The 13,601-nt window shown below is 32.8% G+C and overlaps 1 protein-coding gene across 1 annotated transcript in view; it reads left to right on the forward strand.

The window, feature by feature from the left end:
• Window positions 1-13,601, forward strand: part of LOC132722534 (protein unc-79 homolog) — a 73,534-nt gene that overhangs the window by 54,557 nt on the left and 5,376 nt on the right. The window contains exons 42-52 of the mRNA XM_060707043.1: window positions 331-485; window positions 863-948; window positions 1,523-1,762; window positions 2,295-2,405; window positions 3,961-4,065; window positions 4,621-4,800; window positions 5,954-6,129; window positions 7,567-7,756; window positions 8,197-8,247; window positions 8,706-8,846; window positions 11,883-11,900. Coding sequence (XP_060563026.1) covers window positions 331-485; window positions 863-948; window positions 1,523-1,762; window positions 2,295-2,405; window positions 3,961-4,065; window positions 4,621-4,800; window positions 5,954-6,129; window positions 7,567-7,756; window positions 8,197-8,247; window positions 8,706-8,846; window positions 11,883-11,900 — 1,453 coding nt within the window. The remainder of the gene's footprint in view (window positions 1-330; window positions 486-862; window positions 949-1,522; window positions 1,763-2,294; window positions 2,406-3,960; window positions 4,066-4,620; window positions 4,801-5,953; window positions 6,130-7,566; window positions 7,757-8,196; window positions 8,248-8,705; window positions 8,847-11,882; window positions 11,901-13,601) is intronic.

Here is a 13,601-nt window from a genome sequence, read left to right on the forward strand (position 1 = left end):
TAATAAAACTACTTCTTATTAGATATATTTGTTTTCATTGATAATTCACTTACTCATTATGCAGTTAAATGTTAGGAAAAAACTCAAAATCCTTTTAGTGATTAGCAGTTACATGTAGTTTGATTTAAACTTAATTAGTCTCTCTTTACACAATTATTCTTTGAGACTGCAATAAAATAAAAAGTATACTTTTGAATGTATAAACATTATATTTCTACATGTTTATATACCATTGTTAATCTATATGCAAAAAGCCAGTTAGTTAATGGACAATCATGTTTAAAATGATTTAATGCTAAGATATCATCATTCTATCTATTTTTTGTACAGGATTGCATGTAGCAGTCCGTATGCATGGCAGATGGAGACAAATGTTCTAGTACCGGGTAACAGTTTAAGCATAGCACGTCAGTTTATACGATGTTGTCTACACCAGCTAGCTCCTAATGGAATATTTCCTATGCTGTTCCAGAGTAGCTTTGATGGTAACTTTTATCACTTTGATTTATGCTTATTTTTAGTCACAAAGGTCACAATGTTAACCAGTATGATTGCTATGACAACAGAAGGTGTTTTTAGTCATTAAACTTTAAGCATTGATAGAGAGAAAACATTATATTAAAACATGATTTAAAAATAATGTCTGAGAAATGACATTATACATAATCCCCTTAGGATTTGGTTAAGCATTGCCAGTGAGTCAAGAAGAAACTATAAAATAAATTATAAATATTATGCAAAAGTAAATTCATTGAATTATGAAAAGTTGACTATGATACATGAACATGTAATTATGAAATTAAATTGACATATTTTTCAGTGCTGTTTTTTAGATTTAGTACTATAATTTTGTATATTTTAGACAGTCAGTTTTGGAAGACAATGGCAGCTGCTCTGGTTGATTTTACTGAGCTTCCGTGTCATGCTGCTATACACTTTCTCCTTGAGGTATATATAGTCTTAATTCAGTATTTATAGTTACTATGTATATGGTAGTGGAGGTGATTGATGCTATAATAAGATTTTCATTCTGTGGAAAAACAAAAAACATTTGAGCCACGTCACGACAAAACCAATGTAATGCGTTTGCAACCAGCATGGATCCAGACCAGCCTGTGCATCCCCGCAGTCTGATCAGGATCCATGCTGTTCGCTATCAGTTTCTCTACTTGTAATAGGGTTTGTAAGCGAACAGCATGGATCCTGATCAGACTGCGCAGGCGCATTAGGATGGTTTTGTCGTGACGCGGCTCATTTATAGTACCATGTTTATGGTAAAAGCTTACTGTATAAAACTGAAAAATTCTGCCCCCTCCCATTTGGATTGGAGTTTTCAACATTTTGGACAGAACCTAAGGCATAAAGACTTAATAAGTTAACAAAAAAAAAACATGGTTAATATTAAAAGATATAGGTAGGTATTGATATTTTATTTTTAGACAAGCTTAACTGTATTACAGAAATTGTGTCTAAGTAGGTAAAATACAGACCTAAAAGTATACTTTATTATGTTGTATTTTAGGGTTTAAACAACATGAGAACATTGTGTACAGACAACATTCAGCTGTTGCTTGATAACCTAGCAACATACATGAATTCTATCTCCCTGGAAACCAGTGCCACCATGTGGGCAAATATTCTAAACCAGTTTGATGTGTTTTTCCGTCGGCTGTCGGAGATTCTACCAGTACCATGTGACATGACGTCAGTTCTAAAAATAATCACATGTCTACTGAAAGTAAATGGCATCAATAATGCAAAGGTATTGAATATTTGTATTGAATTGACATGACTTTTATTGATTTACAGAGAGTGAAAGTAAAGCTAGTAATAAATTGGTCTGATAGGGATTAAACTTTCATACTTTAGTATACTAATTTTTCAATGTTTAAACAATAATCACAATAAATGATTTTTTACGGTAATTGCTTCTTCTCTACATCTTCTTTATGAGATTTGTACCCTATATTTTAATCGTTAAAATTTTGAAAATGGTAGACAAAAAATTTTAAGGATTATTCCAGAATTTAAGATTTTCAGACTTGCAAAAGCCATCTTTTTCTTCATAACTGTTACGAGAATTGCTAAATATAGAATATTCACAGATTTTAAAATAAAGAAATTTCACCCTTGTAATTGGAAATTTGCAGTAAACATTAATATTGCATAATCGTATTCACATTTATTGATTAACATAATTGATCCAATTATCTTGAAAATTCAAATATCTATTCCCATGTTTATTGATAACTTTAGTTTTCTATGACAGAAATGCACCTTCTATTTTTTTTCAGCACATTCTTGAACCATTTTCTAAGCTGTTATGTATTGCTGTGACATCTTGCAGCTTTCACCTACACCAGGTCCTGGACATCTGTTCATTGTGTAATAGAATCTTTACCAGGGTAAGTTTGTATAGAGTTTTCTGGGTTGTGAGGAGGTTGTGAGCAGAACAACTTGGAATCTATTATTATTATTTTTAGCTCACCTGTCACAAAGTGACAGGGTGAGCTTTTGTGATCGCTTTTCGTCCGGCGTCTGTTCATCCGTAAACTTTTACTTTAAATGACATCTCCTCATAAACCACTAAGGCAATTTCATCCAAACTTCACAGGAATGTTCCTTTGGTGGTCACCTTTAAAAATTGTTCAAAGAATTTAATTCCATGCAGAACTCGGGTTGCCATGGCAACCGAAAGAAAAAAACTTTAAATATCTTCTTTTAAAAAACCCAAAGCTTAGATATTTGGCATGAAACATCTTCTAGTGAGTGTCTACCAAGTTTGTTCAAATAAAAGCCTTGGGGACAAAATTGGCCCTGCCCCAGGGGGTCATTGATTTTTCCTATATGCATATAGTAAAAACTTAAAAAATCTTCTTTTAAAGAACCCAAAGAGCTAGAGCTAAGATATTTAGCATGAAACATCTTCTAATGAGTGTCTACCAAGTTTGTTGAAATAAAAGCCCTGGGGTCAAAATTTGCCCGCCCCGGGGTCATTGATTTTCCTTATATGTTTAAAGCAAAAACTTAAAAAAAATCTTCTTTGAAAAAACCCAAATAGCTAGAGTTTTAGATATTAAGCATGAAACATCTTCTAGCGAGTGTCTACAAAGTTTGTTCAAATAAAAGCCCTGGGGTCAAAATTGGCCCCGCCCCGGTGGTCATTGATTTTCCTTATATGTGTATAGCAAAAACTTAAAAATCTTCTTTGAAAAAACCCAAATAGCTAGAGTTTAGATATTAAGCATGAAACATCTTGAGGTAAGTGTCTACAAAGTTTGTTCAAATAAAAGCCCTGGGGTCAAAACTGGCCCCGCCCCAGGGGTGTCATTGTTTTTAACTATATGTGTTTAGTAAAAACTTAAAAATCTTCTTTTAAAAAACCCAATGAGCTAGAGCTTAGATGTTTAGCATGAAACATCTTCTTATGGGTGTCTACCAAGTTTGTTCAAATAAAAGCCCTTGGGTAAAAATTGGGGGGGGGGGGGAAGGCCAGAGGTCATTGTTTTTCATTATATGTGTGTAATAAAAACTTAACATCATGAAACATCTTCTAATGGGTGTCTTCCAAGTTTGTTCAAATAAAAGCCCTGGGGTTTAAACTGGCCCCGCTCCAGGGGCATATATACAGGTGAGCGACCTCAGGGCCATCATGGCCCTCTTGTTATTATTAAAACTTTTGTTAACAAATTTGTCAATGTGATGTGAGGATTTTTTATCATGTGGGGCCTTTGTGCCCCAATTTACTTAATTTCAGAAATGAGCTGACACCTAGTTAATTCCCTTAGCATTATAAATGACAGCTTCAAAAACAGCAGCAAACAGTAGAGTATCTTGGAATCTATTTATTTTTTTATTAAAATTTCAGTTTTGGAGGATGAGGATTTAGTCTGTTGTAAGATGCAGCAGGTTAAAAATGAAGATAATTTCACTGTAACAATAAGTGCTCTGTTATTTCAGGAGAGGGATAAGCTGTATTTAACAAGGATAGTGATCTTTCAGCTTGTACAAGCACTGAAATATAAAACCAGTTTGCCAGATGAGAACTTCTTACTGCTAGTACAGGTAAAATTATTAACATCAATCCCAAAGTTCATAATATGATCTGTTATATACCAACATGTATTAACAATGTACTTACTTAAAGTATAACATTCTATTCTATTCCAAAGTGTTTTTAAAGCATAACATTCTATTCTATTCTATTCCAAAGTGTTTTGAATATATTTTAATTATTGTAAGTCTGAAATTTTAAGCAGAAATGGATCATAGTGATCCAAAAGTTAATTACACTATCTAACAATGTATATGTTTAATTTTTTTAACACAACCATCATGATGCATGTCTGTTATTGTTCTGCAAAGATTTCATATTTAAAATGTCCATTGATAATGAATTCCTGTTAACATTTTTGTGAAGAATTTTGACTTAGTAGTTATGTGAATCAGCTTGTTTTTACATGCTATAAAAATAATTTCCTAGAATTTTCCTCCTGGCATTGTACTTTATAATTGTGCTCTGGCATATGATTTACTTTCATTATGAAATAAACAGACTATTAATAAATTTAGAACAAAGACAGTACCAGATATCAACATGTAATATATATATATTTGCAGTTTGTAGTACTGGATGCTGGTGGTACTATTGGGAGCTCTAACATTATTGGTGAGCTAGGTATGTTGTATCATACACATGCACATACATTGATGTCTACATACGCTGCTGAATGTATGAGACAGTATCTCAGTGATTGTGTAGAATTCATCAGTGATCTACATACTATCTCGAAAGTCAAGGTCAGATTTTTATATAATTATATGCTTTAGTAAGTGTTTCAGTGTAACAACAGCGAACCTTTACCCCCCATTGAAGTTTAAGCCTTGGACTTGCTTTGACTATATGACTGTCCACTTGTTAGTTACAAGAATTTTTATGTCAAAATACTAAAATTGAACAGCTATGGTCAAAAAGTTTATTCCGTCTTTGTACAGATAGATTTGTACAGGTGACAGATAGATTTGTACAGGTGACAGATAGATTTGTACAGGTGACAGATAGATTTGTACAGGTGACAGATAGATTTGTACAGGTGACAGATAGCTTTGTACAGGTGACAGATAGCTTTGTACAGGTGACAGATAGATTTGTACAGGAGACAGATAGCTTTGTACAGGTGACAGATAGATTTGTACAGGTGACAGATAGCTTTGTACAGGAGACAGATAGCTTTGTACAGGAGACAGATAGCTTTGTACAGGTGACAGATAGATTTGTACAGGAGACAGATAGATTTGTACAGGTGACAGATAGCTTTGTACAGGAGACAGATAGCTTTGTACAGGAGACAGATAGATTTGTACAGGAGACAGATAGCTTTGTACAGGTGACAGATAGCTTTGTACAGGAGACAGATAGCTTTGTACTTACGTCTTCAAAGTCATAAGCTCAGCTCAAATCTAAGATTTTTCTCAACTCAGAAATTGAAATTGAGATTTTTCTCAGTTTCACTTTCACTAAAAGTCTCTAGACAAATCTCAACTGACAATTTTAGATTTTTCTCAGATATATTGAGACAAGAGTTGGCTGCCTCAGAGAGATCATACATAAGTTTAATCTTTTTATAATGCATGATATATGTTTGTTATTGAATTTTACTTATTGGTAATAAGTTCTAATAGTTCAGTATGTACATCATAAGCTCCAAACTTATTATGTATATTTATAGAAAATTGGTTAAACGTATATTTTAGGTATTGAAAAATGATAATCATATTTTTAGTTGATGATGTAGCAAAGTCATTGTGGGAATTCCTTCTTTGCCTTTTTTTCCTAGCATTAGATTGTTTTGTGTTCACTCTGTTAAATGCGCAGAAACAGTTTACAAGACTGGTTCATATCATATGCTTTTTTAACACAATAATTATAATGACTTTAAAATGATTGCTATAGACAAACATGAAGGGTGGTTGTAACAGTATGAATGAGGATACACTAGGCAGTCTGATCAAGTCGGGTGTGGCCCAGTATGTTGCCCTAGAGATAACACGTGGTAATGGTCGAGATAACAGAGCTATAGCCAGATATCTACCTTGGCTGTATCATCCACCATCTACCACACAACAGGGGTAAGTTACCACTTGATCAATGTAATTTGTTTTTATTTTTGTTCGATAATGCTATTTTCTTGTTTTACCTTGTTAGTATCTTATTTCCATTTATTTATTATTTACTTTTTCAGAAAAAAAAAAAGCGGTCATCTGAAAACTTAAATATTAATTAATTATTGCCATCCGAAAACTTAAATATCAATTAATTATTGCCATCCGAAAACTTAAATATTAATTAATTATTGCCATCCGAAAACTTAAATATTAATCAATTTTGCCATCCGAAAACTTAAATATTAATTAATTATTGCCATCCGTAAACTTAAATAGTGGTAATATATTTTTTATTTATTTCTCAATGGATTGGGGTCTAACAGTGAAAAAATCAATTTCACATGTAATGCAATGAGTATGTTCTAAACAAAAACCCCAAAAAAACTAGCATCATTTGACCTTACAAATAACATTAACAAATTAATGTGGAATAATTGATTACTTCAAGGAAAAAAAACAAAAAAAACAATAAGACTAGTCCTAAACTCATCACTAACAAAGAATTTAAATTACTTGAGGGATTTTTTTATCTGTCGCTGAAAAATAAATGTTTATCAATAATTTAATATGCTTTATAGTCTGATTTTATTGACCTGTCAATTTTGAATACATTATAGCACTCATTTAAATATTCGATTTCACTTCGGTTTTATCCGTGTAGTTTACGAGAATTAATATGGAGTAAAAAATTAATGTTTTGAAAAGTCACACCAGCTAAATGCATAGGCCTTGTCAAATCCGCGATAGCACAGACGGTAGAGTGATTGTCTAACATACTGGGGGTCTGTAGTTCGATCCCTAATTTTGCCGTTGTTTAAGGCGTACTCTTTTTTTTTGCAGTATATTTTCATGAAAATGTCCGAGTGCTTCCAATATTGTCTACACATATATGAATCAACTAAGAAATATTGTCTCAATTTGTATTGTGTTTAACGCCATTGAAACGACATTTTCTAATTTTAATCCTAATTTATTATAAATTTTAATTATGAGAGCACGTTATTTAAAAGGAGTTTAATTGCTAAACATATTAAATCAAAACGAACAACATAACAAGCAATTATAGTTCCGATAATGTTGAAAATAGTTATAAGAAGAAGAAAAAACCCAAAAAACATTGGAGGTACGCGGTCTCGATCTCACAACACGTAGGACACTTAGAAAGAAATCATTAACCTGTAGCTTACCCTATTTCGCTATACCGCACAGTATAATTGCTCCATAGGCACAAATTATATTTAATCAAATCTCACTGAGTACATCTCACGGAAATTACCGAAAATCTTTCGAAGATTAATATATTGTGTGCATTGACCGTGTAATTAGTATGGAATTGACAGGTTAATAAAACCAAACAATACTTACTTTTCTGTAAGTGAATAATTTACTTATGTGTTTCAGACCAAAGGAGTTTACAGACTGTATAGGACATATTCGGTTGATGTCATGGCTTCTGATTGGAACATTGACACACACAGCCATGACTGAAGGTGCTGCATGCATTACCTGTATGCCGTTCCCGCTTGATGCCAGCACATTCATCGCAGAACATGTTCTCGTCATTATGACAGGCTTTGCTGAACAGTCTAATGTAAGTCATTTATATTTGATAAAACGTTTCGAAAAGTTATCATACAGAATGAAAAATGTGAAATCTGACCTGAACCTTCTGATTAATATATTAACATGGAATTAAGTCTCTGACCTTCAGATTCAATATTGACCATGTTTTACTTCAGATTCACATAACACATTATGTAAGGGTTCATGATTGAAATTAAAATCAGTTAATTGTGTTATGTATGTGCATGTATATATGTTAGTTCATTGTATGACTTTTTAAAATGTAATCAATTTGGTGAATGTACATTTGAACATATATTTATATGATAAATGAAATCTTTGTAAGGCATAAAGGGGGATGCCCTTGATCCCAACATACCTATTAGGAGGGGAATAAATTTACAAGTTGAAGAAAACAAAGTCTTTATTGTATTATTGTAAAACATCTCCATACTTTGTGTTTTACAGTCATCAGTGCTGAATATGAGTTCCCTCTTCCATGCTTTCTTCCTATGTCAGGTAATAAATATATGCATACTTTTATATCAGAATATAACAGGTACAATTCCTAAAAATTGATAAAAAATTAATCAATTATTATAGCATACTAGTAATTATGTTAAAGTAAACAAGAATGAGTTTATAAGTAACATTATACATTTTCTATGCATATTATTAAATTTTATATTTTCAATTAATTGTGTGATTTGTAATTACTTTCAGTTATTTGAGTGATCCAGAAATTAAAAATGTAATTTTATATATGAATATAATGCAAATTTAATTTTATAACTTTATAAATTGGCTGCATATATCAAGACATAGTAAAATTATGAAAAGAAGACATAGTAAAATTATGAAAAGAAGACATAGTAAAATTATGAAAAGAAGACATAGTAAAATTATGAAAAGAAATTACAAAAGTATAATATACATATATATATGTGTGTGTATTAAATTTCTTTTGGTGCTCACAGTTATGGACCATGTACTGTGAAAGTACTGCTGCGATGTATAACACCAACTCGGAGCAGCATATAGCAGCCTCGTCAATGGTGATGGATTTCTGGGCCCGTGTTACACCTGGAATTCTTCAACTCCTTTCACATTCAAAAGTTGTAAGTATGACAAAACAAATAGTGGTAAAATAACTGTAACCTTACCATGGTTACTGTGTGTATAAGAAATGATCTGATTCTGGAATACTTAACCATTACGTAGATAATCGCAATTTCAAAATATATAGAGGATATTTGTTTAGTTCAGTGTAAGATCAGAATATATTTCACTGAGTGAGCACCAAAAGGTATATTTCACGAGTGGCGCAGCCATGAGTGAAATATAAACTTGTGGTGTTCACGAGGTGAAATATATTCCGATCTTACACTAAACTAAACAAATTTTCTTTTTATTATATGCAGAGAAACGTTTAAAAAGACATTTAACCTGATACTAAATGAAAAGCGCTCCAAATAATAATAAAAGTTTGTTTCCAGTTCTGTGTATGCTGGTATTTCACTGAAACAACGTAACGGGCTTAAATTCAAAACAGTGAAATTATCAAATTTATAGTATAGTACAGTAATCTACTGTATAGTTTTATTTCATACTGAATTTATTTACGTCCATTAAGTAGGAAGCTATAAGCTTATAGACACACTCTTGATTCAATTTCTGGAACCATCCAGTGCTGAGCAATGATTGTAAAGTTTTCCGATCAAGGAAACAACATCTTGCCCTGGACAGGGTTTAAATTTACGAAGTATGGTATACCATAGTATAGTCTTAATAGACTGTATAGCTATGCAGACTGGATTGCTCTACTGATGGCCAAGTCCTTTCGCTATTAATGCTGGCATTTAAGTTATTTGATACTTGGATGTTTTTATAGTTCTTTATCATATTTGCTGAATAAAACTACCAGAGATGTAACCATTAAACGAGAAATTCATCCATTCATAATCTGAAGGGTTTAAAAGAAAATGTGAATTTTTTTTTGTTACATAACATTGGTATTATTAGGCAACTTTTTAAAGGATTGCTTACATGTGAACTTGCATAATTATAATTTTATTCACTGTTTTGCATCATTCTGCATTTGCATTACAAGAATGATCACTAACACTTATTATCCCCCGCCGAAAATTTTCGGCGGAGGATATAGTAATAGTCTCCGTCCGTCCGTCCGACCTTCCGTCCTTCCGTCCGTCCGTCCTTCCGTCCGAAATTTTTGTCCGGAGCATATCTCTAAAAGTATTTGAGTTATCAACTTGAAACTTCATAGGTGGATAGACCTCATTGAGGAGGAGTGCAGTGCACAAGAATGATAACTCTACCTTGCATGATTTTTGAGTTATTGCCCTTTGTTATTTTTCAAAATTGATTTTTGTCCAGAGCATAACTCCAAAAGCCTATGAGATATTAACATGAAACTTCATAGGTGCATAGATCTCACTCAGGAGGTGTGCAGTGCACAAGAATGATAACTCTTCCTTTCATAATTTTTGAGTTATTGCCCTTTGTTATTTTTCATACCTAATTTTTCACCTGAGTGGAGCATAACTCAAAAAGTGTTTGAGATATCAACATGAAATGTCATAGAAGGATAGATCTTATTGAGGAGAAATGTTGTGCGCAAGAATGATAACTCTTCCCTATACAATTTTTTGAGTTATTGCCCTTTGTTATTTTTCATACCTAATTTTTCACCTGAGTGGAGCATAACTCAAAAAGTGTTTGAGATATCAACATGAAATGTCATAGAAGGATAGATCTTATTGAGGAGAAATGTTGTGCGCAAGAATGATAACTCTTCCCTATACAATTTTTTGAGTTATTGCCCTTTGTTGTTTTTTTCATGCTATTTTGTCCAGAGCTTATCTGAAAAAGTATTTGAGGTATCATCTTGAAACTTCATAGGTGGATGGATCTCATTGAGGAGGAGTGCAGTGCTAAAGAATGATAACCTGCCCTGCATTATTTTTGAGTTATTGCCCTTTGTTATTTTTCAAAAATTAATTTTTGTCCAGAGCATAACTCAAAAAGCCTTTGAGATATCAAAATGAAACTTCACAGGTGCATAGATCTCACTCAGGAGGTGTGCACTGCACAAGAATGATAACTGTACCTTTTATAATTTTTGAGTTATTGCCCTTTGTTATTTTTCAAACTTAATTTTTCAATTCAATTTTTTTCTCAAAAAGTATTTGAGGTGTCAACTTGAAACTTCATAGGTGGATAGATTTTACTGAGGAGGGATGCAGCACACAAGGATGATAACCTACCCTGCATTATTTTTCAGTTATTGCCCTTTGTTATTTTCAGCCATCAGTATTCAAATAGGTTTAAAATCTGTAATCACTATAGCCATCAGTTTTCATTACCAAAAGACCTCTTAAAATGGAATTATTCTGCTCTACTACATATACATTCTTCCAATGAGCAAACACATTCGGTGGGGGATGGCCATGTTGACATGGCTCTTGTATTTATTGTTGCTGCAGTTATAAAAATTTTCCTTAATCTTTGGCATGCCTACACTATCTCATTTCATTTGATCATGATATCAGCAAGACACTCATTTGTGTCAATTCAAATGTCAATTGGAATATAACAGGTTTTTACATGTTTATGCATGTTAATTATGGAATGTTTGAAAAGAAAGAAAAAAATAGGACATATAAATATACAGTATTTATTTCAGCTTGATTGTTGGACAAGACTTTTCAATCTATATTACTAAAAGTTATCTCTTTTTTTCAAAGATCTGCGTCCTTGACAAACCAGTGCATGTACTGGTGACTAATGAGAATGCTTTTTGACCGTTAACCTATTAGGGCTGAAACCCATGGTCGCTAGGTTAAGGGGCAGGCTCATAAATCACTAAGACATTGTCCCGCTTTTTAAAAAGATCGGTTTTAAAAACATTGCTTTATAATGCACATACTTGCAGAAAATAAGAAAAAAAACATGCATCATTTGTGGTCTTGAGTTTCTGTCATGATAATTTTAGCTCCAACTCCATAGTAGTAACACACATTAATGACATGTAGTTGAGTAACACATATTGATTACAAGCACCATGTAAGTTTGAATGAGAAATGTACATGTATATTTCACTAATATTTATGTTTGCTAAATGTTTGCAACTAAAGGATAAATCAACATTGGAGGTTAGATGTCAGTAGTGTACAGTAAAATGTCTCACATATTGTGTTCTGTGTTTCCTTGTCATGCCAAACCTTAAGATAATGCCCTTGTCATACCCTTGCTAACATGTGCATAGAATAGAAATAATGATAAATTCAGTAGATGTTGACATGTATATTGTACAAAAAAAATACATTTTGTTAATTAGATTTATGTTTTAACTTTTAGATATGTTTTTATTGTGATAAATAATTATATTGATTGATTGATTGATTGACTAACTGATTATATGATCAATGTTTTTCATTGTTATTGCATAAAGAAACATGAATGGTCTGTGTCTGCATGCATTGCTTAGTTTTTTTGGACCGCAAGATTCAACACTTACGTATGGGTAATTGAAAATACCAGGCCATCTTAGGTTAACTCTTTTAGGTTGATTATTATGCTTCCTGAAAAAAAAAAGGGGGAGCAAACAGTCGCCAGGTTGTCCATCCGTACGTCCCGAATTTGTGTCCGGCCCATAACTTTGTTATTTGAAGTCGGATTTTACAACTGTTTCACAGAAATGATCACCATATTGAGACGACGTGTGGCACACATCATTTAGGTGGCTACCTTGAAGGTCAAGGTCACAGCATGACCTTGCAGCAAAATCATGTCCGGCCCATAACTTTGTTATTTGAAGTCGGATTTTACAACTATTTCACAGAAATGATCACCATATTGAGACGATGTGTCGCGCGCACCATTTGGGTCACTAGCTTGAAGGTCAAGGTCACAGCATGACCTTGCAGCAAAATCGTGTATGGCCCATAACTTTGTTATTTGAAGTAGAATTTTACAACTATTTCACAGAAATGATCACCATATTGAGACCATGTGTCGCATGCAACATTTGGGTCGCTACTTTGAAGGTCAAGGTCACAGCATGACCTTGCAGCAAATTCGTGTCCGGCCCATAACTTCGTTATTTGAAGAAGGATTTTACAACTATTTCACAGAAATGGTGATAGAAATGATCACCATATTGAGACAACGTTTCGCGAGCAAGTTGATAGATAGAACTCATTGAGTAGAAGTGCAGTGCAAAGAACAGTAACTCTGCCTTGCCTAAATTTGGAATTATCACACTTTGAACTTTATCTGGGACTTAACTCTGAAACTACAAAAGATATACAAGTACTTTTTCAGTTTTTTGTGACCAAAACCTAGTCGGGGAGCATCACCCGGTTCAACCGGCTCTTGTTGATTTAGTTGTAAGGATACAAATTGGTCAATTGAGCTTACTAGCTTTAAATCATGAAGGAACTCACCAGGTGCTTCTCCCTGCATTGTATTGGCACACATTGACACATTGGTAAATCCCACAGACTTTTACAAGCTTTATTCAATAGCTCTCATTTTTCAAAGAATTAATTGAACGACTGTTTCACATGACAAATTTTGCTACAAATTTTACTGATTATTTCATATTGAATGCTTGCCTTAACTATCAAACAATATTCCAGCATATTTTACTGTGTACAATACCTTATCACATGCTTGAGTATATTTGTTATAATGTTGTTTTGTTAAATGTTTTTATTAATTGTTGCATGTATACAGGATATTTGCTATAAATAGATCAATACTTAGATGATTCTATAATAACAACATGTATGGTTTTGTGACACATTACTTGTGTACTCACTCAAGATGATTTATTTATTAGAGAGTAAAAA

Source organism: Ruditapes philippinarum, unplaced genomic scaffold (assembly GCF_026571515.1).
Source record: "Ruditapes philippinarum isolate M1 unplaced genomic scaffold, ASM2657151v2 ctg3132_1_1_1_1, whole genome shotgun sequence".
Lineage (NCBI taxonomy): Eukaryota > Metazoa > Mollusca > Bivalvia > Venerida > Veneridae > Ruditapes > Ruditapes philippinarum.